The sequence below is a fragment of the Apodemus sylvaticus genome, chromosome 13 (assembly GCF_947179515.1).
Source record: "Apodemus sylvaticus chromosome 13, mApoSyl1.1, whole genome shotgun sequence".
Taxonomy (NCBI): domain Eukaryota; kingdom Metazoa; phylum Chordata; class Mammalia; order Rodentia; family Muridae; genus Apodemus; species Apodemus sylvaticus.
This window is the reverse complement of record NC_067484.1, coordinates 16,088,881-16,116,430: the sequence shown is the minus strand read 5'-3', so window position 1 is coordinate 16,116,430 and position 27,550 is coordinate 16,088,881. Positions and strand designations below refer to the sequence as shown.

General features: G+C 51.0%; 1 protein-coding gene across 5 annotated transcripts in view; it reads right to left on the bottom strand.

Moving 5' to 3' along the window:
- The window catches only part of Nfatc1 (nuclear factor of activated T cells 1), a 106,906-nt gene that overhangs the window by 67,135 nt on the left and 12,221 nt on the right, over positions 1-27,550 (bottom strand). For 4 of the 5 annotated variants that reach the window (XM_052155898.1, XM_052155900.1, XM_052155901.1 and 1 more), the window contains exons 2-3: positions 24,458-25,559; positions 9,477-9,636 (exon numbers count right to left, since the gene is read on the bottom strand). In XM_052155898.1, coding sequence (XP_052011858.1) covers positions 9,477-9,636; positions 24,458-25,559 — 1,262 coding nt within the window. Of the gene's footprint in view, positions 1-9,476; positions 9,637-10,149; positions 10,295-24,457; positions 25,560-27,550 lie in introns of those variants that run through there. The other variant, XM_052155902.1, reaches the window with a different exon arrangement.

Sequence of the window (27,550 nt, the reverse complement as noted above, 5' to 3'; positions counted from 1 at the left end):
GTGAGCCCCTCAGAACAACCAGCATGGTAACCTCACCAGCTGTGGAAGTGTTTGTCACCCCAGATGGCACTGTGTGCCTGTCTGGGAGGAAAGAAAAGATCATTGAGGGCAGGGCCACTCACAGATGCTCAGGAGGAGAGTTAAGGCACAACCTGAGAGCTAGGTTGTGTGGTGCGGCCTATAACCCCAGCCCATGGCAGGCTGAGGCAGAAGGGTCACACATTCAAAGCCTCGATGGGTTTCAGAGTGAGTTCAAGGCCAGCTTGGACAACTCAGAGAGATTGCCATTTCAAAATGAAGAGTTAAGATTGAGACTAGGAGAGCAGGTCGGTGGTGGAGAATTTGCCTAGCATGTACTGCAAAACCAAACCAAACCAACAACCAATAACCAGTTTCACACCCTCAGGAGCACTTGGAAGGATGGCAAACAGACAGGGCTTGTCTAGTTCTGCATAACCAGGAGGGGCACTCTGCACTACTAGATCCTCACTGTGTGAGCACTGTGTGCAGCAAAACAAAACTCAGAGAAAGCCAGGTCCTCTGAGTAAGGGCTGCAGGACACAGGGCCCCAGGGCTTCCCCTCGAGACAGGCACAGCTTCCTAGGACAGAAGGCAGGAGTTACTATATCACTGCTCCTCAGTGGAATGTGTTATGCACAGAATCTGTGCTAGTGATGAGCTCTGTTCAGCAAAACATAAAAACAAAACAAAAAACCCAAAACTGGCTTTCAGGGTGCCTCAGGTATGCACGTGTGTGTGTGTGTGTGTGTGTGTGTGTGTGTGTGTGTGCGCGCGCGCCCTGATACATGTGACATGTGTACAACCATTTTTGTATGGCTATGTATGTGTTTATATATGTATGCATTATGAATTGGTATAAATATGACCTGTGTGAGAACAGTATACACGTGTATGTCATGAACATGCACAAGTGTGTGTGTGTGTGTGTGTGTGTGTGTATAGAACATTTGAGCCTGTATTTTATGAGCACATATGTATTTTGGAGTCTGTGCATTTGCTTCATGAATGTGTGCCTGGATGAACAAAGACGTGTGTGTGAGCATGTTAGTACTTGATTTTGTGTGTGTATATATGTGTCATGAGCCCACAGCAGTACTTAATTTATATCACGTAATTCTGAAGACTCTATGAAGACAGTTGTTGTACTAATGATCAAATCCATGTTTATAAGCACAGACAAAATTAGGCCTAGTGGCGTCCCTCAGATGCTAAGGGCTAGTGGCGTCCCTCAGATGCTAAGGGCTAGTGGCCAGCACACACAGCCTCCCAGAAATCTGAAGCTGAGGGCAGCACAGAGGAGCTGTGAGAGGCCGCACGTAGCAACTTGGGGTCTTTTCATGTACAAACTTCCTCTACCTTTCTAAGAAGGTAGAAAAATAAAAAACAGAATAAAAACAAAATAGGTGTATCCATGTAAATAGTACAAGGGCACAAATGCCAGAGACCACACACACTCGTGATGCTGACGCCCGCCAGACGCTCAGAGCACCTTCAAGGGGACTTGATTTCTATCGGCAAAGTCACTTCACCTCACTGGGGTCCTGAAGCCGTTCCAGGCCTCTAGTAATCAGCTGTTTAATTTACCCCAAAATATCTCTTGGGGCTCAAGTGGTAGAGTGCTTGCCTGGTACCCCCAAAGACCCAAGAGCTTCATCCCCAACCCAGTGAACAACCTCCTGTGGAGAAAGTCTGATGTCCCTGAAGCACATGGTAAAAGCACGTGCTTGGCTCTGGGCTCAAAGATGTGTTTCCTTCCTTACACAGGCCTTGGAATCCACCCCCACCTCCCAGAGCCTGCCTACCCCCGACCTGGCACAATTTCTCACATAAAAGGTCCTAGTGCAGGTTTTCAAAGAGGAAGTCACACTCTGCGGCTTTCAGAAAGGGACTGCGGGCTCTGTAGCTCTCCTGCCAATTGAATGGGCCTATCAGAGTTGAGAACCCTGGCTCCCTGTCTTCATCTGGGAAGCTCTAGTAGCAGCCCCGCCCACCCCATCCCCCCATGCCCCAGGCTCTGTGCATGTGCAGATGCACCAACTGCCATCTTGTGCCATTCGTGAGGTCAGACTCCAGACTCACTTTCTTACAGGGGCGTCAGTCCTGTCCCAGAAAATAGCTCACTCACAAAGTTCGTGTTTCCACTCCTAGGCTAAGGAAGGCTGAGGCAGATAGGAGGTGGGGAAGGGGGACATCACAGGCTAAGGAGAAAACAGTTTCCTGACATTTTTTCCTGAGCCTCGGACTTCCATCAGATGTGAGTTCTATGACCTATGATGCCACAAGAGACAGGACACATGGCCACAGATCAGAGTGGACATCTAAGGGACACTGCTCACAGCCACGGCCAGGGTGTGCCTGGGTGTGGATCACAGGCCTGACCCTCAGGGAGGCTTCCCCTCAGGGAGGCTGCAGTCCATGCATGCTTTAACTGTGTCCAGCCCAACACCTCCGCTCTTCTCCCATAGGGCCACCATCTTGCATGCTGACTCTGGAGAGCCAGAACCTCCCCTGCCTCTTACTTGAAGGATCCTTGGTTAGACGTGAATGGGATCCTCCTTCAATATCTGGGCATGATATTGTGGGAATTTTAAACCAAGGGCATGTGGCTGCATCAGCATCTGTCTGTTCTGCACAAGATCAATGATCCTGCTGCACGGAACTGATTCCCACCAAGCCTGAGAGGTTGACAGGGACCATGGGAGAAAGGGAGACACAAACTCAGGCAACACGCAGGTGGGATGGACCATAGCACCCACCTCTTGGTAACTGCAAAGAAGGCTTTTAAGGACCCCCACCCCCAACCCCAGGGCCTCAGCGTTCTTAGGAACTTTTGGCATGGTCAGGAATCAGCCTAATGTCAACCGGGATCATCTCTGACATTTAGTATCCACGAGGCTGGCCCTGCAGATGGCAGCGTTCACCCACTCTCTACCCACCGGAATCCAAGGAAAGAGGCATCAAAGGCAGCAGACTCCCTGTGCAGAGCTGCAGGCAGGTACCGACACTCCCAACCCCAGCTCCTCCCTCAGTATCGCATAGACTAGGTCACAATAGACTCAAGAATCCCCCACCTGTGCGCTCTTCTGGAATCATGCAGACTCCACAGTGACACTCTAGGCTAGTGTTACAGGGCAGAGGCCACTCAGGAGCAGCTGTGCTGTGTCGGGCATCACAACCTGCCACCATGTGATGCCAAGCCCAGAAAGTGTAGGAAAAGCCCAGGAAATGCTGCTGTCCCGAACTCCAACCCTTCCACGTTGCAGAGTCTGGCCTGCGGTTGCCAGCATTCTGATGGATTTACTGTTTACAGTGTGGATTGTAGGGCTCTGTGGCCATGCAGTAAGCATCTGTGGACTGTATGGAAGAGAACCTGACCCTCGCTGTTAGACTAGAGTCCAAACTGCTGAGGACGCAAGGTTGGGAATCTGAGATGAAGGAGTGAAGACACTTGAAGCTCATAAAGGCGACCTGTTGTACTAATACCACGATGGCACCCAGACCCTGTGTGTCACACCAGAGGGGCATCCGCCCTTAACCTGCTCCTTCTCTTAGCCCTGAGGTCCATGCCAAGGGCGTCTACCAACATGACCAGTGAGGCCATGGCTCTGGGCCTGACCAGGCAAGGCCTGCAGCCACCCACGCTGATGTGGAGCAAACTGCATCCCTTCACACAGGAGGGAGCCCAGTGCTACCCCAGGAGAGGAAAAGAAGGCCATTAGGCCAAGCAAGGTGTACAACAGTAGTCCCTCTCCACCCCACCTCCCAGGGTGAGTCAGGGACAGTTGTACAACAGACCCAGTGAGAAAGCAACAGTCTCCCAGACTCCCCAGAGAACACTCTACAGTGGCACCTTCACACCTGCAGTTTGTATCTTTTCTACATCTGAACAACTGTCCATGGGCAGCCTGTGACACTTGTGATGCTTATGGGTCGTCGGGGCCAAGGAAAGCCACGGCATTACCAGGAAGAGGGTCCACGCGTGGTCACGGACCAGCTAGAGACATGTGGCTCAGGTTTTGCCATGCCTATTGGGATGAATGCTGGGTCTTGCTTTGTCTCCAATTACACAGCCCTCACCTGCACCCAAGGAGCCTAGGGCAGAGGAGGGGCTGGACTGACCTGTCCCTCTGAACCCTAACTGAGGCCAAGCTCTGCTGGCACACGACTAGAAAACCATCAGTAGGATCTGCATCCCAGACAGCATCATTTAAACTCTTCCTAGCCTGGAACAAAGAAGCCACAGCTTCCAAGTCAGGTCTGGGGGATTTGGTGACAGATCTGCAGGCTCTTCATCTTGGGAGGCTTCTGCTTGTAGCCCTGCCTTGTCTTTGTTCCCACGGTCCACACAGCACCCTCGCTGCTTCCTGCTCTGCTGGATGGTAAGGCTCTGAAGTGAGCTCACAAACGGATACAGAGAGCCCAGGCATATGAAGTCCAGCCTTGAGTACGTCAGCGGGGCAGACAGTGTAAGCAAGCCGCCATCTCTGCTTCACCCTCCCGCCGCTGTGAGAGCTGACCCCAGATGTCCTGGAACAATCTCTTACTACCAATTGTCTGCTGAGCCTTAGCTTTGCCATCGGGAGCTTGGACGGTAAGCAAAGCTACCATGTGCTCCGGAGACTGCAGGCTCCCTCGTGGAATTCCCTTATGTTTTTTGAATGCTGGGCCTTGGTGCTGAGTGCATGTGCAGAATGGAGGGGCAGCATCCAGGTAGCCAGAAGAGCCACCTGGTACACAATAGGTGGGGAAGCGAGAGAGGTTTGCCTCCAAATGTCCTGAAAGGAGAGAGGACGTCATGCAGTATCCAGGTTGATCCATAAGAATTTAATTCAGACCTCACGCAGGTCGCAGGTCGGCTGACTCTGGGCAGCAGGTTCCTGCTTTGAGGTCAAGCCTGCAGGGTAACCTCTGCTGTGTGCATGTTTTACCAGCTTGCAGACCCAGCCAGAATGAAGGGTTGCATTTCAAAGCTCCCCATCCCTGCCCCCCCCCTTCCGCAGGGCTCGAGTGCTCTGACCAGAACACCTTGAAAGACCCTGGTTCTGTGTTAGCCTCCAGAGAGGAGGCCTGGAATCCTGGGGGATGCAGGCTCAAAGGACAGAGCCTTCCAGGCTGCTAAACCAAATGAGGAGGTACCTTTTGGCCATAGGTCAGAAGCCCCTCAGGAACTGATTTCTCATAGGATTTTTGACATCTTTAATCTCCCCTGAGACTTGGGGAAAAGACACCACCAAGAAAGAAAGGTAATTATAACAAGGGCTTGGCTCCAAGACAATTTTAACAACCTGAGAAATTCAAGTCATTTCCCGGTGGATGTCCTCAGCTGTCAGATGTCTTGTACGATAGAAAAAGTCCCTGCCATGAATCTATATGGGGTGGGGACAAGTTAAGTAGCCTCAGAAGGGTCCCTAATGTCACAAGACCCTACTGACCTCTGCCTGTCCCTTGTGCTGGAACATAAGCCAGGGCTTGTCACGGCTTCCTCTATGACTCTGCCCTGGCTGTCTGTGCCCTGACAGCCAGAGTCCGGGACACTGTCTGTGTCTCTTGGATCTGAGTCCTTCCTGGCCAGGCAGTAGCTATGCTGCCACTGTCCTATATGGCAAGCCCTATGCTGCAAACCCCAACGTCAGGGACTGACCAGCTTCTGAGTGTTCATATTTCAGTGGCCTATTAATTATTCAAGCAGAGCGAGCCTGTGTGTGATGCGCAGATGCTATCAGGCAGGTCATTTTGGTGATTGGTAAACAGAGCTGGAGTCTGGAGTCTCCCCCGCCCCCTCCCCCATGGGAGATAATCCTCAAAGCACAAAGCATTGCATGGGCTGCAGTAGGGGCCTCTATAGGCAGGAGCCCACAAGGCCACAATAGCCTAGGACATGGTAGACATTCCCTGCCTAGCTTCTGGAGAATTTGGATCCTCGGTCAGTGGTGGCTAAGACCCAACAGACACAGACCTGACAGCTGGAGGCCAGATCAAGGTCAGGAGGAGCTGTGCTGGGCAGAGATGACACTCCATGAAGACTTGCTGCAGGGAGCTGGAGAGGCCCTGGCCAAACACCCCTGCTGTAGACAGAGTATTTGTGACATCTGCTCTACCAAGGCAAGTGTCATAGTCAAGGAAGATCTAGGCCATTTCTCACTGGTTATGATGGGACATCAGAAACAAGACCACAACATACTCTAGACAAATGCAGGAGCCCATCTCAGTAACTGATAGAAGACAGTGGTTAATTGAATGGGGTCACCGTGTCACCAAGGATATCTCCACAGACTTTGTGCAGACCATGTCCTCCTAGGGGCTATAAGGTGGCTTGTAAACTGGTCCTGGTCCTTACCAGCCCTTCTTTGACCCCAGGATAACCCATGACTGATACAGCTTTTCAAATGACAGCAGACTATAAAGGCAGACTTCTCGAAGCCTGGGTAGATTGGTTCTCATGGAATGGCTAGTGGAGACCTGTAGCCATTTTAAATGGTTACTCCATAGCGTGCAAACAGACCTCTGTGGAAGATGTGGCACCATCCGGATGGGAACAATGAGCCCTAAGGACACTGGCCCAAAGGAGAAGCTCCCAGCAGACGGGGCCTCCACAGACACCGGCCCACTGGGAGCACAGCTCGGCCAGACACAGCTGCTCCTTCCTCATCTGAAATGCACAGCGTTAGGGTTGACCAGTAGGTCCGAGTCTGGTCAGTGTCTCTGACAACTCATACAAGGAAGAGGATCGTGGCCCAGAAGCCTCTTTCTGTACCCCAGTGTGAGGGGCATATCTTCCTTTATCCATGTCCTCTTGGGCATTCCTAGGGTTCTTCATTTTGCAAATTGCTACTGTCTTTATGGACAAACTTCATGAGACACAGAGGAAAATACCACGGTGGATCTGCTACTGAGACGGTGCTATGAAAGAACTTCTAGGAGTTCTCGGGTGAGACGGGAGCCAGGCACAGTTAGGAATGCCACAGAGACTACTGGGCACAGAATGGCTTGTGGGGTGGCTGCACACCAGGCATATGGCCCATGGCCTCGCCCCGATTGCTATGTAGGGTAGCCACCCCTCCAAGAGCAAGACAGGCAGACACCAGAGCGGATGGCACTAGTGGGTGTATCAAAATCACCCAGAGGCCCTGGGTAGAACTCTGTGGTTACAGCACTCTCGTGGCAACCAAGAGAATTGTCTATTTTTGCCTGTTTCATAATTACGTGCAAGTTCTATTTTTATCTAATTTGTGGTCCACCAGCCAAAAAAGAAAACAAACCCCCTAAAATGCCCTCTTTTTAGCTGTTTTCCTCACATGGGCATAGGTGGGAGCTTACTGTGTGAGACTATCCCAGGAAACTCCTTGAGTTGCTAATGTCCCACGGTGACAAACTGGGCGTTTGTCAGTTAGGGGATGTTTTTCTCTGCCTTTCAACAGTGTTGCAGAAGGGGGTGGCTGTTCTGCAGAAGCAGCCTGGCCTGGCTTTACCACCTTCCCTTAACACCACCTTAAATAATTTAGAGGGTGCTTCTTAAACACTGTTTTAGATTTTTCCCCCCTCAGAAATGACTCAATTTCCTGGATATTGTCTATATTGAGAGACAAATGTTGCCCTGAGCCCGACACCTGGAGCCTGGTCGTCCAGGGGCAGCATCTGGCGCACAAGGCAATGGGTATCAGTGGCTGACAGACACAAGTTCTCCCAAACACAGGGCTCCCACAACTCCTTATGGCTTCATCTCCCCAAAGCAGCTGAGATTCTTACAAGCAACAACCACTAAGCCCAAGACAGCACAGGCCACATCGGAAGCTTCATCGCTCTGATGAGGTCACAGCATCTACACCCCCAGCTCTCACCCAGCGCCACTCGCCTATAAGATCTAAGTAAGCGGAGGCGCCCGGGCATTATCTCTCCACTTGCTTCCCAGCCTTTCTTTAACAGACTTATTTCCTCTCCTATTAAAATCTGTTCCATTCAGCAATAATGCACTTTCATTCAGTGAAAACCACAGCAGGAAAGGAGAGGTAAATACCTGTAGTTACCCAGCACAGCTGAAGGCAGGCTCTACCTGACCTCTTCCTACCTGCGAAGGTAGAAACTTAAAATGTCAAGCCAGCTGCTGTGTACCGATGTCCCAGCATTTTACCGCATCAAGCAGCTAACAAAGTAGGTATTAATTGGCATCAAGCACATAGGCCGCAAATATCCCCTTAATATCACCCACAAGCACTGCTAAAGTGCTTCATTTCTGCCCCTCACCTGGTTCATTCCATGTGGCTGATTGCTGCGTTGGCAAACAGCCATTTGTCCCCACGGCCCCCTGCCCTTGCCAGCTCTTTATTTACCTAAATGGAATAAAATAAAAGTACAGGGTGCCCTGCCGAGTACCCCTTCCAGTTTGCATCAGTCCTGAAATAACAGGGTTGGGCACCCGGGTTTGTGATGTTGGGATACTGGGGTAAAGAGCTCTCCATAACACCATGTGACCAGAGTCAGCCAGAGAGCGGCATTTCTCGGTGGCACTTAAAACAGCAATGTCTGAGATCTAAAGCTCACAAGGGGACGGGTGTGACAAACAGAAACAAAGGCAAACCCATACAGCCCATTGGGATGTGACACTGATGTCCACCAGGTGGAGAAAGACCAAGCTGGGTCTGACTTCCCAGCATGCCTTCTGGCCACCATTGGGGAGCACTGTACCTCCACACCACACCGAGTATTTTTCTACCCCAAAGTGCCACAGGTGTGACTGTGCCCATCACAGCCCCCTTTCCCTCAGAACTCCATCTCATAACCCGCTCCGTCAGACCCTACCCTACACTTCAAGGCAGACTGAGAAGCAGAGGCTGCCCTGTAGACCTGAGACCTGGCTCTTCCACCAATCCCACGTGTGTGGTGTGGGTGGAGAGAACGCATCCACTCCAGGGGCGGCGACTTTCTGAAAGAGGATAGAGTTACAGAACAGTTGGTGCAATGGAGCCTGGTCTGCAAGTATGTCTGTTCTGCGCAGACCTTTAAAACCATTATTGATGTAATGAAAAGCACTGTGTGGTACCCACAGACAGCCCTTGACGCACAATGGTCCCACTTACCATCTTTCTTTTAACTTGATGTTAGTACAAAAGTGATACCCATTCAGAAAAAAAGACCCTTTGGCTTGTGCAGTTTGCTCAGCCAGACCCTCTGTGGGGAGAGGAGCGGCTGATGCTCCGCCTTTGCAGTGCTCGTGAGAAGATGTGGAGTCAGTGAGGTACGGTGAACACATTTTGGCTTTTGACATTTTCAGTTCCTCGAGGGCTTTCTGGGACATCACTTCACTGAAGACGAAGAACATGTCTACTCAGGAGGAAATGAGACACGCTATATAGCTAACGTTTGACTAGCAGGCTCTGAGGCGACTGTGTCTAAAGTCTGAGGAAAGGCCAGACCTGTTTTAGGGTTGAGATGTGCCAAGGCACGTGCCGATGCCATACCTGCACAACAGGGTGTCCTCCGGCTGAAGCCTTCACAGCCCCCCGGCTGCCTTCCGTCTCATAGTGAGCCCTGTGGTGGGACTTGGGCTGCACCTCGATCCGAAGCTCGAATGGACCAGAGTGTGAAGGCAGCTGCCAGTCAAGGGCAGGCAAAGATGGGCTGCAAGGGAACAGAGGAACTGTAAGCGCGGGTACACCGAGATGGAGGGAGTTGCCGGGCCCTACCTGAGGCGCCATCAGTGGATCAGCCCTCACAGCTGTCAGACGGACTCGCATAGCATCCTGATAGGGGAGTAAAGGCTCCATAAGGCCATCGTTACTATGGAATCATGTGTGGTCATAGCTTGCCAGTGTTGCATGAATTAAATAAGTCAACCAGCCTTTAAAATGCTATGAAAATGTTGACCAGCGCCATGGAAGTGGTGCAGACATGGCCTGCGGACAGGGGCTCTGATGCCTTTGCTAGGAACAGGAAGGGTCATCCTTCTCTAGAGAAAGCCCTGAGAGGCCCCCTTGGCCGAATGGGGCTCTAGGAATAACTTCCCTCTGCAATGCTGAGTTACAGCGGAACCAAGAGAGAGAAGGAACTGCTTGACCCACGTCCCTCTCCAGGCCGCCACATCCATCCCTTGTTTCCAGCCCAGTCCTAACAAGATGCACCTGTGTTTGTTACCATTTGGGTACAAGCTGGGTTGTCCCTCTATGAATCTGACTCACGAACACGCAATCGGAAGTGGACCGACTGTCTGCATCTGCCCAGCACAGAGGCAGGCTCCTAGCACAAGCATGGCCCATCTGCAGTGCTCACTGAGAGTTCAGAGCCACATCCCAGCAGGGGCAGGCTTTCTGCAAGTGCTGCCACGCACTTAGACGCTCACACTAGGCCTGCCAGGGCCGTTTCCTGTGTATGTCATACACCCCGATTCTAGCAGCTTGTTGAGCGGAAGGAAGAGCATTAGAGCAGAGGAATTGGCCAGAAGGGAGGCTGGCATCCCGGGGAAGGTGCCCCACGGGAGCTGAGCAGTCTTCTGCTTCAAGGAGGGGATGTGTTTCCAGGGCGGTGGGGCCACACTCTTCAGAACCAGAGGCAGAATGGGTGCCCAGGTGTTTCGGGAGGAGGCACTACAAAACAGCCCACACCTTCATAGTGTTTCTTATATATGCATACAAGTTTCTCATATCTACACAGAAAGACTGCTTTGCTGTGGACAGAAAAAGAAAGAAAAGCAAACTTCATAATGAAAAATACTAGTTTCAACCCCTAGGGGAAAAAAATCTTTAAAAGGAAGTGACACAGGCAGGCAGGCAGGGAATGATGAAAAGGGGCAGAAAGAAGGGTGGTTTGCACATTTAAGATTGTCAACTTGGATTGAAAATTTTCACAGTAAATTAGCTCTCCAAAGCCACAGAACTGCATCTTAGATCCCAGGTGGGGCGAGGCGGGAGGAGGGCACCTGGCTGAAGACATCTGCCCATTGCTGCTGCCCTGGGGTCTGCACTGCAGAGTGTCAGCACGATTCTGTTGCCCACAGGGTCTCTGACATAAGACCTACGACTGTGGTTACCTGCTAACCACAGGTTACCTGAGTGTGGTTGTGCACTCAGGAGTGACCCACAGTGTTGTACTTCAAATGCGATTTCAATTCAGTTCCATTTTGTCAAGAATTACATTCAGTGAAACCCAGAAAACACTCAGCTGGCTAGGCGGGCCTCGGAGACCCTGGATTTGTATAAATGAAGTAATCCGAAGTTATCTATACACTTTAAAATCTTATACCACATACGACTGATCTAGAGACATTGTGGACATGCACACATTTTATACAAAAGGGGAATGTCATCACAAAACATATAATTTGGTATCTGACTTTTTAAAAAGAGATGTCAAATTCTGAGCATCTTTGTACATTGGTAAGAATGTTGTTTAATATGCACCACAGATAATTGGGCAAATATTACTTTATGGCTGCACTGTGATTATTAGCCAGTCCATTGCTATTATAAACACCATTGATTTGATGTCCACATAATTAAATCAGGGACTGTATCTTTACCCTGTCCTGACAACAGGGGCAGCATCTTGGGGTTCCTGAGGCATTAGCCTCGTGCTACCCAGAGATATCAGGAAGTCTCCACCCTGGCACCAACCTGTCATAACGTCAGCCATATATATTTTATTCACTTCCAAGACCGCCTCTCAGAATCTTTTCATACGCTGCTGTTTGCCTCTCCACCCAACATATGATTTCAACAGAGAGGAGTGGATGTACATAAAGAATAAATCTGAGTGTGAATAATATTGCTGACCCAGAGGAAACTTCTGGAAGTATCTGGGTCCAATCATCTGCTTGATTTCTGCCTCGTGTCTTACTAAAGACCTTGTGAGGCCTCAGGACATTTTTCCTGGCTGAGCCTCCACCCCAGCAGAGGCCGGCCACACTGAAGCACGGTCACTGCCACCAGCGTCATGCTGGCACCTTCTTCTGACCTGTTTTGAAATTGCCACCTATGAAGAACAATCTCACACCCGAGCAGAGCGTCAGGAATTGCTAACTGTACATGACAGGCATGCATCCTAAGATAAGGGGCTTGAGAGATGCTTCAGTGATTAAGAGCACACACACACACACACACATGTACATACGTATGTACGTACGTAAAAATAATCTTTTTTTAAAACCCTACTTAAGCACCAGAGAGATGAAACCACAAGTTTGGGCACTTGCTGCCCCGGGCTAGAAGAAGAGAATCTATTTCTACAAGTTGTCTTCTCACCTCCACATATGTACTGTGACACAACCACTAAATAAATAATTAAAAGAAACACGTCATGGAATAAATCATACGTGCATCCTGGAGGTGAGCCTCCCGCGGCTGGGCCATGTGAGCCTCCCGCGGTTGGGCCGTGTGTGCTGGCTAAAGCCTGTTAAATGCTGGGATCTGGAGCCGTCACGCACCCACGGCTACTCTCAGCCTAGTCAAAACATGCATTCAGTGGTTCTGAGCAAATTTAGAATTTTTTTCCTGAATTTATTCAAGAAAATGGTGTGTGTGAGAGAGAAAGAGCATGTATGAGCATGAATGTGTCTGTGTGTGTGTGAGTGTGTATGGTGTGTATATGTCTACAAGTGTATGTGTGCATGTGTGTGTATGTGTCTGTGTGTGTGCACATGTCCATGTGTGTGGGTCTGTGTATGTATGTGTGCACATGTGCATGTGCCTGTGTGTGCCTGTGTGTGTATATGTGTGAGCATGAGTGTTATGAGCACAAGTATATATATATGTGTGTGTGTGTGTGGTATGTGTCTGTATGTGTCAGTGTGTGGCTTTTCCTTGATTCTGGGGTCCTGAGGGCCCTTGGGTCACAAAGCAGTGGCCTCCTGTTGTAGGGTCTGAAGGGACCAGGCTAATGTAGCCTCCACGCTGGGAGGAGGAGGGATGGGAGGAGAGGCTGTGTGGGAATGATGGGCAGCTTCCCCTGATAATGGGCGAGTCAGACCTTCCACAGTGCTTGGTCTGTGGGCGCAGCGCAGGGAGAAGCCACCAGCTCTCCTGTTCTGAATCACTGTTCCCATGAGAAAGGGCTCCGCCTCCTACTGACAGGAAATGTGAAAATGCTGTTGGCGCACAGGTCGTAGCACAGTGACCAACTCCACATCAGATCCCAAACGTGAGGCCACAGTGGGCTCATGCTCCCTGGTTCTTGTCACTCCTCCAAGCAGACCTTCTCCACAACCTCATTAGCACCTCAGCCAGCTCAGCCAGCCTGCTCAGGGGCATACAAGTCTCTCCGGTCCCAGCTCCTAAACCTCACCTCTGGACAGACACCCAGCATTGGTCTCAATGCTGTGCACTCAGAGAACACTGTGGGTGACAGAGTCTTCAGAGACAAAGCTTTGCTTCGTGTTTGTTCTGAGTTCTGTCTTCTGTCTTTTCACTACCACAGGGTCCCGGGGAACTCAGTAAATGGATTAAAATCATTAAAACCCATTTCAGTGTGCTCACTAAAGGAAGCATACGGGTGATCTTCCCCAGAGCTCAGAGCCACGGCTGTGCAGTGAACACCTGGGCTGCCACAGAGAGGCACAGGCATCTGCAGCCACAGACACACCGGGCCACCATAGTCTGAATGCAGAGAGCCCTAACGTTCACACCAATCGGACACACAGAGGAGACAAACAACCTTCACCAACATCCTTCCTGCCTGATGAGAGAGGAGAGGAAAGACACAGCGAGGGAGTGCTGACTGAGGAAAGGATCTACCCAAAGCCCTTGCCCAATGACTGCTAAGAAAATTCCAAATTAGGGAGCAGCAAACGCTGGCCTGAGATCAGGGCTTGCTTTGTGTGAGTTCCTAGGTGAGGCAGTGTTGTCAGAATCTATTTAGAAGGCTGAATTCCCATCGTGTACACATTAGAACATATACAGATGAAGCTGCGGAAAGCCAACAGGTGCTCAGAATGGGAGGGTGAGCACACAGGGGCAAAGGGCAAGCCAGGACCCTCCGTGCTGGGGCTAGCCTTAGAACCTGGCAATGGGAAGCAAAGGTGTGACTTATGAGGGGCAGATCTGGAGAGTGGGAGTTGGAATGATCATCATGGCAGCAGATTAAGTTGCATGGCAAGTGGTTCTTTTTATTATGTGTATGTATGTATGTATGTATGTATATATGTATGTGTATATATTTTTATATATATGTATGTATATATGTGTATATGTGTATATATTTTATATTAGTATACATATGTATACAAACACACACACACACACACATTACACAGTAATGGCAGCCAGGTAGTGGTGGCATATTCCTTTAATCCCAGCATTCAGGAAGCAGAGGCAGGTGGATTTCTGAGTTTGAGGCCTTCCTGGTCTACAGAGGGAGTTCCAAGACGGCCAGGGCTACATAGAGAAACTTATTTGGGGCTGGGGGGCAGGGCAGAAAAGGATTACACAGTAATGAACCTAGTTTGTATAACAAAGAAAATGCTGAATGGTTTTGTTTGTCCACCTCTGCACGTGCATGTGGGTATGTGTTTGTGAGTGAGGAGAACCTCAGGTGCTGGCGGCAGCTTCCACCCTACTTAAGACAGGGTCTTCCTAGTGGCTCCTACTGCTCATCGGGGGCTGAGCTAGCCCGTGAATTTCTAAAGAGAAGCCAGTCTCTCCCTTTCTTTTTATTTCAGGGGTTATGGGTACACACAACCTCCAGCTTTATGTGTGTTCTGGGGAGCTAAGCTCTGGTCCTCAAGCTGTGTCAGCTTTCAGAAAACCATCCTAGCTACAAAGTGATTCCCATGTGCCAGAACCCAGAGGGGACAGATTTGCTTAAATAGTTTGGGTAAAATCCTCTGGATTCCAAACAGTCCATAGTGAAAATCCCTCTGCACGCAGATTTGATCTTACAGGGAAAATGGGAAGGTCACCCTGAAGTCCACAGAGCTACGAACATAACCGAAGCCTAAAGTCCACGCACGTGGAAGAAAATGAAAGGTAGGCAAAGGCAAACAAGGCCTATATCATACATGGTCTCGCGTGTGGGGTGGGCAGCAGCCAAAGGCCTTCCTCTAAGAAAGAAAAAGAGGGAAGAGTCAAATAGGAAGGAAAGGGGGGAGCTGGGCTGGGAGAGAGAGAGAGAGAGAGAGAGAATGGGAAGGAGGGAGGGAGAGGGAGGAGGAAGGGAGGGAGGGAGAAGAGGAGGTAGAAAGGGTTGCGAAGGCCATCAATGCAGTTCTTGGCTGGTCCTGCAAACTTTGGGCCTCAAGGGCTCCATCTGTCCACCCATCCAGGGCCAAGCCCAGGACCACCCAGCCACACTGTCAAGAGTGCACATCTGGGCTGTGGCCCCCTGACCACAGGACTTTTGGCCCTGGAAAGCTTGCCTCACCCAAGAGGGGCTGGCCTTTGTAGTGGTCCAGCCAGTGCCTGGACAGAAGAGGGCTGGTAGCCACCTCAGCCAAGACAGCCAGACAGCCTAGGGGACGGCCTGATGGAAGCAGGGTGTGCAAGTTATTTTCCCTGCTCAGAACATGAGTGTCATCTCTGCACAGGATTCCTGGCTGGATTCCTGGCTGCCGAGCTCCTACCTTTCCCAAAGCACCCTGGGAGGACCGCAGGGAACAGGGGCGCCAATAAGCTGACCCTTAACCAAATGTTTCCTCTTCAGATGGAAAGGGTGGGGGCAGGAGCAGGCCTCAGCAACCAGGACGCCTTGGAATATTTTAAGGGCTCTGGCACACCACCATCCTGCCTGGAGACTGGTGACCAGCCATCCTTGTCTGTCACTTGGCATGTCATCTTGGGCATGTCACTGAAAGTGGCACCTTTCTATACCCAAGAGGGAGACAGGTGCTCAGCCTGGCCCCACCCACAGGCATAAACAGGAATCGTGAAGGAAAATGACCCAGTCCCCAACTTTCCTACCTAAAGCCAGGCTCAGGACAAAGGAGCTACCCTCTGCCTGCACCTTCCTTTCGTGGTCCAGCCTCTACCACAACAGCTGTGCAGTACAAGACTTTCCCTGCTATCTGGGACCTGACACAACCTAACAGCAACAATAAGTGGATTGAGTGTTCACTTATTCCGAGCTCTACCTACCCTAGTCCCTGTGCTGGTCCTGTGCTTGAGACACAGGGCACGGAATACTGGGGACTCTAGCCAGGGAGGAGGGCACAGACTCAACGGCAGGTAGTCCCTGTAACAGAAAGCAGAGTGCGCGCCTGGTTTGGGAGACCAAGTCAAAGTCACAGATCTGGAACTTGCAGGATACAGACATTAGGCACGTGAGTCTGTGCATGCAAATGTATGTGCGTGCAACATGTATGTGTTAAAACTGCAGATTCACAGACCTCATACATTGGCTGTTTTCCAAGATCTTACCAATGAGAGTGCAGAATATCTCTAAGGAAGTGCTTCTTCCAGGTTGTGGGACACTCTGCCCTTCACCCTGAGACCTCTCTGACCTGTGGCTATCCCATGAGCCTCCTGTGCATCTGCAGCCCCAGAACTGACCTCCAAGGCTTGGTATCACATACCACCTGGGTCCTGGATGGATGGGGGCAGAGGTCAGGAGCTAGGCTGAATCTCCAGGCTCTAGGAGACCAGTGCTCCTGTGTCTCTAGCCAGACTGTAGAAGGATTTCTGCCCTGTCTACCTGTTTCAGACTGGAAAACAGAGAACAAAGAAAGAAGGAAGGACAGATGGAGAATAATTTTCAGCAGGATCTTTGTGAGAAAGGAGCTGTCTAGCCCCTCCTGCTCCTTCTGCCCTGGGGCAGGCCTGACTTCTGCATACCCTGCATTTCTCCTCGGCACCCAGCTTCCTCTTGCACACAGTGCTTTTCTCTAGCCGCCCGCCTCCGAGCTACGCCCAGCAGCTGCAGCTGATCTGGACTCACGTCACTGATGTTTTAATAATGAAAGTGCTTCAGGCCACACCTGCCATGCGTTACTTATGAAAAATGAAAATCGAGACAAACTAACACAGTCACTCGAACCTCGCACAAGTGAATACAGGACAGAGCACACGCAAGTCACAGGATGCTCCGGCACGTCCTACAGCTTGGTGTCCAAGTGATGCAGAAATAGTTGCTGGTCAAGTTCTGAAAGTCAGTTCAGTCTGTTCAACATGGTGGCAACCTGCAGGGAAGCCACTGTCATTTATGGTTGTTTGAAGCAAGCTCCCTCCTGCCAGCCATGATTCCCTGAGCTGCCACAAGGCTGATATTCCTTGATGATCATGAGACACGGAATAGTCTGGACACCTTGGCCCAGGATTGGAGATCCCAGACACACAGCAGAGGTTCTGACTCCTGTAGAATTGACAAATGCAGTCTGTCACTTGCACAAGGTACCACAGTTCTGTCCCTAGCTTAGGGATTTCAGAACATCAGTGTCACTGACTGCCCAGGGTTTCTTGGGCCTAGAGTTCGGGTTCCAGCAAAAAATAAGGTCATCATAGAAAGCTGCTACCAGGAGATGGCGAGGGTCTTTGGACACACACAGCCACAGTCACCTGCATGGTTAAGCTAGGCATTTGCACAGATCTCAGGGTGCATCATGTTCATCTTGGTAACTTGAGTGCAACCTGTTCTGGAAGCAGCAGCTTATATAGCAGGGGCAGAGCTGGGTAGCCATTCTATGCAGGACTGCCATGGGCAGGGCCAGAGTGCATAGCCACTCCTATACCCAATCTCCTGGCAATGTTCTCTTCCGAAGAATATGTGTATATAATCACCATGTCCCAAAGGAAACCCTCCAATAGGCTGGAATACTGGCCAGGTGTGATAGGCAGTGACGCATGTCTTGACCAAGCTATCACAACAGACAAGTCCTCTCTGCCTTACAGGCAAAGGTCTAAAACAGTCCCTTGTACGTGGGACTTCAGGAGACGTGTGAGTGTTCTTACGACCCTACACCAGATGCAGCCTCCCGGGCTAGTCCTCCAAGCACAGCTATGCCTGCCTCTCAGACTCCTGTCACCAGAAGGGATTTCAGAGTAGACAACAAAAAGACAGACAGGGACCATGGAGGTGACACCATTAGCAAAGTGCTTTGCAGGTACAGGACCTGAGTTTAGTCCCCAGAACCCACATTCTAGAGGAAAAAAAAATAAAGACATACCCATGAAGGCAGAAAACAGGTGGATCCCTGGGGCTCCCTGGCAAGCAAGCTCCAGGCCAGTAAGAGTCTCTGTCTGATTGTCTGTCTGTCTGTCTGTCTGTCTCTCTCTCTCTCTCTCAAAACAAACAAACAAGAAAACCAAAGTGAACAGAGTCTGGGGAATGACAGTTGATGTCCTTTCGTGTGTACATCCATGTACACGCACATTCACGGACAGGCACATGTGCGAGTGAGTGCACACCTTCCCACACCACCAGCACCACCAGCATCACCAGCACCACCACACCACAGCATTGTCTCTCAGCTGGGTTTCATCCCTAGGCAGAGACATCGCTCCACCGGCAACCCCAACTGTAACTACCAACAACTCTCCACAACTTTCCTCAGACGAAAGCCTGTGAGCAGAAATGTGACCGCTGCATCTGTGGTCACTGAGACATGTGGCCTTGAGCACTTCCTCCCAGCCAGGGCTCTTAGCAAGATGGGAAGTCTTAAACTTCAGACTGGTGAAGGTTGTAGAGGCAGAACTTTCCCAGACCCGACTGAGACCAACCTAGAGCAGACACACCTACTTGCCCTCCTGGGAACACAAAGTTACATTTTGATTATTCTGAGACTGGCAACAATTAGGTCTAGAGATTACACTTTAAAAGCCTGAGCTCAAAGCCTCAAAGATTGATGTCGTCTTGCTCTCCCCAAGAAGGAGGAAGTGCACGAGTTCCGCTTTCTTTACAGAGTGCTCAAAGGAAATCCAAAGGCCAGCATCCCCCATACTGACAGAGCTTCGCTTTCACCGCCTCACCGCCTCCTTGAACGTCCTAACTGAAACACCAGGCTAAACTTCAGGCAGAAGTAAGTGAGGTGAGGCCCGTTCTCCAAGTATCAAACTGTGAACAGACCTGAGGAACCAGCGTCTCAGTCACCCTGTACCACTGCATAGGCATGAGGGAGTGAACAGAGAATTCCATACACAAACCTCCCAGGTCTTATATACAGCACCCATAATCCCAAAGGCCCTAGAAGACAGTCCTAGTCTTTAAGGCCAGTGAGTTCTCAGGCTCTGGCTCTGAAGCCCCCCACTGTGTCCTTCCAAGGAGAGTTGGCTTTAATCCTGCCCCGAAGCCCCTGCTGCTCCCATATAGCACAGAACACATTCAAGGGCTGATTCCACAGAACAACTAAGAGTGTGCTCTTGGGGTTCAGGCTTTAGAATCAGCTTATGATTATCTGTCCTGGCTTTAGCATCTGGGCATGTTCACAGGGGACCTCCTTGGTTTTTTTAGTGATGAGGTGGTTGTGAGGAGCCCTGACAAGGCCCAATGCTTCTTTATCTGCAAAGCCTCCCTAAGATGTAGTTGGGGCAACAGATCCTTCTTCCCAGTCCCAAACTAGCCCTCCCTCCTCCTCCTCCTCCTCCTCCTCCTCCTCCTCCTCCTCCTCCTCCTCTTTGTCCTCCTCCTCTTCCTCCTCCTCCTCTTCCTCCTCCTCCTCTTCCATCTCCTCTTTCTCCTCTTCCTCCCCCTTCTCCTTCTCCAAGTCTCAAGGGATACCTGGGGTCTATGGGAAGATGGGTGTGGTGCCCCACCTAGTGAGGCTGGTGGCTCCCCAAACTGGAGCAGGGGCATCAGAGGCCAATTACAAAACCAAGAAGAAACTGCAGACAGCTCTTGAGAACACAAAGCGCATGACCATGGATCCACTCGTGGCAGCCTCCCTCTTCCTCACCGGAGTCTCTGCCTGGACGCCTTGTCTGTGCACGTCACCTACTGGCTGGGCTGGCAGTCTATATGGGCTCTCCGCACCAGGCATTAACTTTTCCCAGTCAGTAAGCGTCCCTTAATACCTGTCTTTGAACACTACACACTGTGGTCACTGATTCACTTCTGTACTCTAGAGAAGGTCAGGGACTTCGTGAACTCTAGCTAGCAACCAATCTACAATCATCATGGACACGAGATGCCCAGAGCCCAGCGACATGGATGTTCTTGGCAAATGTCAAAGATATGGGCAGGCCAATTTGGCCACCAGAGCACTGAGGTGTGCCATCACCCCTGGGGACCTGAGGGCCATCTTCCACAGACACCCTGCCTTCCCCGGGTCTACAAGGACACTGGATTCACAGAACAGCTGTCCAACTCGAAAATCCTCTGACGAGAGTGGTAGGCAAGTGTGGAGAAGATGAGATCTGGATTCACGGTGGCCCACCCACTGCATATTATATCTTATTCCTGCTCAGGATAAACTCTGAGCTAGTCTGATAACCTCAAATGTAGGAGGACTTGATAGACCTTTTGAAGCTAACACTTGCGCATATCATCAAAGCCGCTGGTATCATCAAGGCATCCAACATCACAGCCAAAACCTGAAAGAAACAAGGTCTGACCTAAACTGATCTGAACGCAGTGCCCGCTTCTTATCATCTGAACCAAGCCTCTCTCTGAGCAAAAGCTGTTTGCCAAGTCTGCCCCACCCCTTGGGAATTCTATTCTTTAGAAAGCAATGGCCAGCACATCACATCCTAACTCAACAAATGTGTCTCAGTGTCACAGACGTACTTAGTTAAAACGCTTCTGCTAGCCCCAAACCAGTTCCTCTTTATCTGAATTCCTCATGCAACTTTGCTTTTCTATAGGCAAGTCCAGATATCATGCTGGCTGAGGACATTAGGACACTTCCCATGAGCCTGTCCTAGAAGGAAAGAAAATGCTACCGTGCAGAGCTGACCCAAGCTATGACACACAACACAGGTGCTCTGTGAAGTTTTGGCTTAGAGTGGAATGGATAGATGAACAGCCATTTAAACTTTAGTTCCTTTGGGTTAACACTAAAGTCCTCTAAAGAGGCTGTGGATGTAGCATGCTGGTGAAATGCCTGCTGTTTATGTTCCCATGAGGACCTGAGCACGGATCCCCAGTAGTCACATCAGGGCTGGGTGCTGCAGAACACATCTGTAACCCCAGCACTGTGGGAAGAAACGCAAGCGAATCCTTGAAGCTTACGAGCCCACAAGCCTAGCTGGGTTGATTTGCTTCATATTTAATAAGGGATGCTGTCTCAAAAGAAGAAGATGGAGAAGAATAGAGAAGACACCCAAAGTTGACCTAGGACCTCCACGTGTGCGTGTGTGCACTCACACACAGACATGCACATGCAAATACAACCACACACAATTCTACCATCTGAGAACATCCAGGAACAATCTACTGTAAACTGTCATCTCCAGACACATGTGCTGTGATGTACGCCCTTCCCACACATCAACAGGTGCCACACTGCCATTCCTGGCCCAGTCCTTACCTGTGCTCAGCAGGGACACATAAGGTGGCTCTACTTGCACAGAGGGTATCTGCCATTGTTATCACCATTGGTAATGCTTAAGCAAGTTCCCACAACTTCTGTGCCAATTTCCCCAAGCAACATGCACTTAAAGCCTGCTTCTAAACTAGTGCAAGCCCATCCATTGTTCTTAGTAGCTTCTCAAATACAATTTCTTTGGTTGTAGCAAGAGTTCGGCGCCGTTCTTTGACTGTCCCGTAGAGTTGACTGGAGTGTCTTGAACAGGAGAGGAAGTGGGTACCACAAAAGAGAACCAACAAGATCCCTAAAGTTAAATGGCTCCAGGGCAATAGGAGTCCCTAGGGAAGACACTACCATGTGTTCTTTCGAGCGGGGAAGGATCAGGAAGCTGTGAGGCGGCACAGTGCCCAGGCTGGCGGTGCAGACAGATCCATGCTGTGGGAATTCTCCAGGAACACAGCCTTTCAGTGACACCGCCAAGTCCCTGCTGCCTAACGCTTAAGAGCATCTGTGGGGAGGGAGTCTGGCTTCTTCACGGTAATGGTCAAAGCCATCCACATCACATCCCCACCAGAGCTCCCAGCTGCCTAGAGCAGCCATTAGTGAGTTTATGGAAACCCATTCAAAAGGACCAGGAAACATATTTCGAGGTGAACCAAAACAGTGGGAAAAGGTTAACTTCCACCCCCAGGGTGGGGTGGTGTTTGTGTGAGCTCATAGGAATGCCACAGCATCACACAAATCCCAGGGATCTGACACCATGAGATAAAGACCACGGGCTCACAGGCCACTGGGCCACGGTAGGCGCTCCTAAGTAGAGGAAAAAAACAGCACCTGCTTTCCAGGGCCTGTGCCACTGGCATGCTGGGCTGGGCAGATGGCCAGCTGTGGGCCTCCAGCAATGCGCAATGTAGTGAGGACACCTCTGACTCTGTGAAGATCATAAAATAAAAATAAAATAAACAAACGAACAAAACTAAGGCAGCAAAAAACAGCAGCAGCAACAACAACAACAACAACAAGAAGGAAGGAAAGAAAGAAAGAAAGAAAGAAAGAAAGAAAGAAAGAAAGAAAGAAAGAAAGAAAGAAAGAAAGAAAGAAAGAAAAAAAGAAAGAAAGAAAGAAAGAAAGAAAAGGAAAGAAGGTGGGGTAGGTTTTATGTTTGAAGACATTTTGTCATTGCCCTGGAAAAACAATATAGGCAGTCAGGTATTAATCTGTGTCCCCAAAGTTCTAATTTGGACTCAGCCCCAGAACCTAAGAGGGTGACTGATCTGGAGAAAGGACCTTGAAAGGTGACCAAGTTGGTGTCACTAGCACTAGCTCAGATCCAGGTCTGAGGTACTTGAAGGAAGGAATGGCTGCGGGCCATAGTGGGGTGATGGTTAGTGCAAGCCAGCGTGGCCTGGAGGGGGAACCAGTCACCACAACCTTCAGCTTGGGCTTCCAGGCCCTGAGCTGGTGGTGCCTGGTGTAAAAGCCACCAGTCTGCACTTCCGGCCCCACACACCACGCATGTGCGCATCTGCAGCACACCACGCATGTGCCCATCTACTCTTAACTTTTAAAAAGCTTCTGCTGCTATGGCTCCAGATATATTTTGTTACATTATGCTTCCCTAGATCTCAGGAGTCCCATTAAGTCTCTGTGAGCAGCGATGACCTTCACTGTCGATGCACTGTAAATTAAAAGTGTATTATTGATGACTGAGCTGAGCGGGCCTCTGTTGAAATAGTCTTGGTTTTAGTTAAATGAAAGTCTTACTGACAGTATGACAGGCACAATTTGGGGTCCCCATCTTTGAGATAAATTTTGTTCCTGACATGCTCTAATTATATGGCCAGCCCTTTGGGCCTCCTAGGACAGATGGAGGGACACAGGATAGAATGAGAGGCCTGTCAAGGCAGGAAACAGCTCTGTCCCATGCCCTGGCCCCAGTCTCTGCTCAAGACAGGCTCCTAGCGCTTAGCATCTCGCTTAGGCCTTCCCCTTGCTGCAACTCACAGAAAGGTTCAGCGGTGCCCTTCCCAGCTGGCCACCCCACCTCCAGAGTGGCCCCTCAAGACACGGCCCCAGGGCTGCACTGCGTGGAGCTAACGGCTTCATAGTCACCATCTACATCTAGAGGTCAGGGTGCCAAACGCCAGGTGACGATGCCCCAAGTGGGGGTGAGTCTGCCCCGTGGAGACAGAGATGGGAAAAAGGGAAAAGAGAAGCCACAGGCCTTAGACTTTCCGTACCAAATGACGGTCCCTGGGTGTCACAGGAGCCTCTGCTCCTGAAAGCATCCTTACTGATTTCACATGCACCGTCAACAGCCCGAGCGGATGTTGCAATGCCTCAACTGAAAACCCTGGAGCAGAAAGCAGCCTGCCAGGCATCACAAGTGGTCTGCCTGACAGAAAAGCTGTTTAGTTAAAAAAATAAAGGCACTGAGCTGGTTCAATGGATCCAGTGAATCGCAAGCAGCCCCTACATCCCATTACCAAGAAAAACCAGCAACCTAAGACCAGAGGTTTGTAATGCGCTCTCGCTCCATTAGCAGCCGGCCAGCCAGAGTGCACTGCTCTCCGGGTAGGCAGTGGCAGCGTGCTATGCTGGTAAGCTGGCTGCTCCGAGGGACTGTGGAGCTGAGGGGCCCATCTGCCCCAGCATGGTGATGGTGATTAAGGCATAGAAAGGAACCGGGCAAGCGACAGACAGAACACACACAGGAGGAGAGCCACCTCACTCAGCTTATTACCAACATAGCTGTGCACGTGTGAGGAGCCTCGCTGTAAGCAGAGCTACAGAGCAGCATGGAATTCACGCGCTGCGACCGTGACACCTATGAACAGGGCCTCCAAAAAGTTAGGGTCCCCTAATCTAGTTCAAGGCGTCCTTAGAAGAGGAACAGGCAGGCAGAGACAGCTCTTACCGGAAGAGGAGACAGAGACAGAGGGGACTGTCATAATGCTACGAGTCCCAGCAACACCATTATCTCCAGAGAGAAGCCAAGGCAGGTTCTTCTCTACCCCAGCCACACCCCTACTGTATGCCCAACTCCAGTTGGAGACTGCTTACCTCATGTATGACGTCGGGGAAAGAGACTTGGGCTTTGCCCACTGATACGAAGCCTGTGGCACCGACAGATACTGGTCGCAAAAGGTGCCCTTTCGAAGGTGCTGGAAGGTGAACTCCTCGGGCGGGAAGTCGGAAGTGGGTGGAGTGGTGCCCAGGTCTTCCCCAGCCGGTTCTACCTTGAGGGCCACAGAGGGCGCATGCTCCAGTGCTGTCTTTCGAGACTTGATAGGGACCCCATCACCTAGGTCCAGAGTGCTATCAGTGGTCAGGGCGTTGATGGCTGCAACAATGGCAGAGCTGGTGTACTGGGTGGTGTTACCCAGCCAGGTGTCTTCGGTCACGCTGACTCGGGGGGAGCCATGGGGGGACGGTGTGGGTGAGTGGTGGGGTGAGCAGGAGGGCTGCCGGCCATTGAGGCTGTACTTGCGCTTGTTGCAGGGGGATGTGGGCCGCGAGCCGCGGGCACCGAGCCAGCTCTCCTCGGTGACGCTGGCACGCGGAGAGGTGGATGGGGAGTGTCTCGGTGATCCCAGCAAGTGGCAGGCACCCAGGCTTCTGGGAAAGCCCTCCTCTGGGTCCGTGGTCTTGGGAGACACGCAGGGTGACTGCCATGGAGAGGTCTGAGGGGATGCGTAGGGGTAGGAGTAGTTGGACTCATAGGAGGAGGCCTCAGAGTTACAGCTCCTGGAGGACAGGCTGCTGGCTGGGCTCAGGCAGGAGGGGTCTCTGTAGGCTTCCAGACTGGGCAGGTGCAGGGTCGCCGTGGATGGTGACCGCTTGCAGCTGGGAAGCACATCTTCCACCTCGACATCGTGGAAAAACTGGCTGCCACCATGGTGAAGACCCAGGTAGGAGGTGATCTCGATTCTTGGACTCTCCAGAGTCGGGGCCCCATTGGGTCTCGTGTTGCCAGAGGACAGGAAGTATCCCGAAGGCCCGCTGTCCACAGCCCCTCCATAACTCGAGGGATGGTTTGCTGAAGGAACAGCTGAGATGCCCGGGGTGGACGTCTGGAGGTCGTGGCACGCTGCTGGCAAGGCAGCATGTGCTGTGGGAAGGGGCAGAGTTGAGGTGACGCTGGGGGACGCATAACTGTAGTGTTCTGCAAGAAAAAAAAAAAAAGAAGAGACAGACATGAGGCCAGTGGGCAGGAAGCACAGACTCCTCACAAAGGCAGTGCACCCTGGTGCCAGCCCTGAGGACTCCAGGCCCGAAGTGTAGCCTCTGGGGATGTCCTGAGGTCAGACTGCTGCAAGGCCTGCTAGACTGTAGACCTTACTCTCTATCAGCACCACAGTGTTCCTCAGGTGGATGTCCCTGCCTAACGTCACAGGTCTGACTGCTACTGTCCTCTCTCTATTCGAATGGCGCATTCCCTGACCAGTTGTGATTTCAAACCCTTACCCAATAGTTATCTCCTCTCTCTCCCTCTCCCTCCTCCTCCTCCCCCCTCCCTCTGGCATATATCACACGTTGACACGTTATCTATCCATCTCTCTGACCAACAGAAGCCAGCCTCCATAGTGGTGAGAACCATGCCTGCCCCGTGGTTCACGACTGTCCGCAGAGCCTCAGACGGCGCCAGACACAGCACGGCTCAGCGCTTCGGCAAGTCTAGCCTTTCAAAGGCTGAGCAGAGCAGAGCAGAGGTCTTTCAAATTCCACGTCACATGTTCATTTTGTTTCATGAGTAGACACACTAGTGACAAGCGATGGATGGACAGTGGCAGAAGGAACGATGGACAGCAGCTGGACAGACTGTGGAGGGAGGGAGGGAGAGAGGGAGGAAGGGAGGGAAGGAGGGAGAGTGGTAGTGTATCGGTGGAGGCGGGTACTTCAGACGTAGGGGCCTGGGAGTCTAAATAGGTGTTTAGAGGCAAATGACTATATCAAGCAGGCAAAATGTGTGGCTTCAAAGAACACACCCAAAGGAAGGATGACAATGTGGATTCTAGTGTCGCTCTTATGGCTACCTGAGGCTGGCTGGTGCCCGGAAATCTACCTTCTAGAACTTTTAAAACAACACACATGCTTCTAAGGCACACCTAGATCTCACAATCACTGTGTGCTGATCATACTTTGGTAAGCACTTTTTAAAAAATCATTGTTATAATTAGTACTCGGCAGGAAAGCCGTGCTTCTAAATCTCTTGTTAGAAAGGCTCTCCACATTGCACAGCCTATTTCCATGTGTCTGGAGACAAGAATTTCCAGGTCTCTGAAGAGTGGAAATACCCTGAGGAAGTCCTAGAGCCACACCAGGCTTCAAGCCTGGTGATATTATGGTCAAGGACAGCGCTGCTCTCTGCTGAGTCCTGGCTCAGAAACCAACAAGGGAAAACTCCAGAAATGTCAGTGTCTTGAAGCACCAGCCAAACCCTAAGATAGTTTGTAAAGGAGCAGGCCAGACCTCAGGTAGGTTAGGAAGTTTCCACTGTTGCTCACTCCTGTCTGCTACCATCAGTGGGCAGACAGCTCACGAACACTCTGGTACACATCAGCCTCCCTATGAGGCGGACAAGAGTCCCACTCCAGTGTCCAGTGAGAGGACATGCTATAGTTCTCCGTCTCTGGGTCACTGAGACCCTCTGGAAAGGCCAGAGCTGAGACAAAGAGGACACTGGGGATAGCTAGAGGACTCAGAAGCGACCCGTAGGAGGATCCCCTGCCAAGGGGATCCTCCAGCCAAGGCTGTGGTTGGGGGGCCCTTGTCATACGAAAGTACTACTCCCCAGTCCAAACTCTGAACTCAAGAGGCTGCAGCCTAACACTGACATGGCACTGCTCTAAATTACTCTAAAGCCACTTTCGAGAGAAAGTGATCCTTCTGAAGAGACAGGATTGGTGACTGGTGGCATCTGGGACTTACTAGCAGCTTTTGCCGAGTTCCTAAGCTCAGGTTGCTTGTTTCTATAAACACAGGATAAGTGACAGAGCTGTCCACTGCCAGTAACCCCATTTCAGGTCCACCCCTGGTACCCCAAAATGCAGCTCCAGGGAAGACTGATCGGAGGTACAGACTGTCTGTAGTACATAATGAGAAAGAACACTAGTCCCAAAGAACCTGCTTGGTAAAGGTATGAAGCAGCTTCAA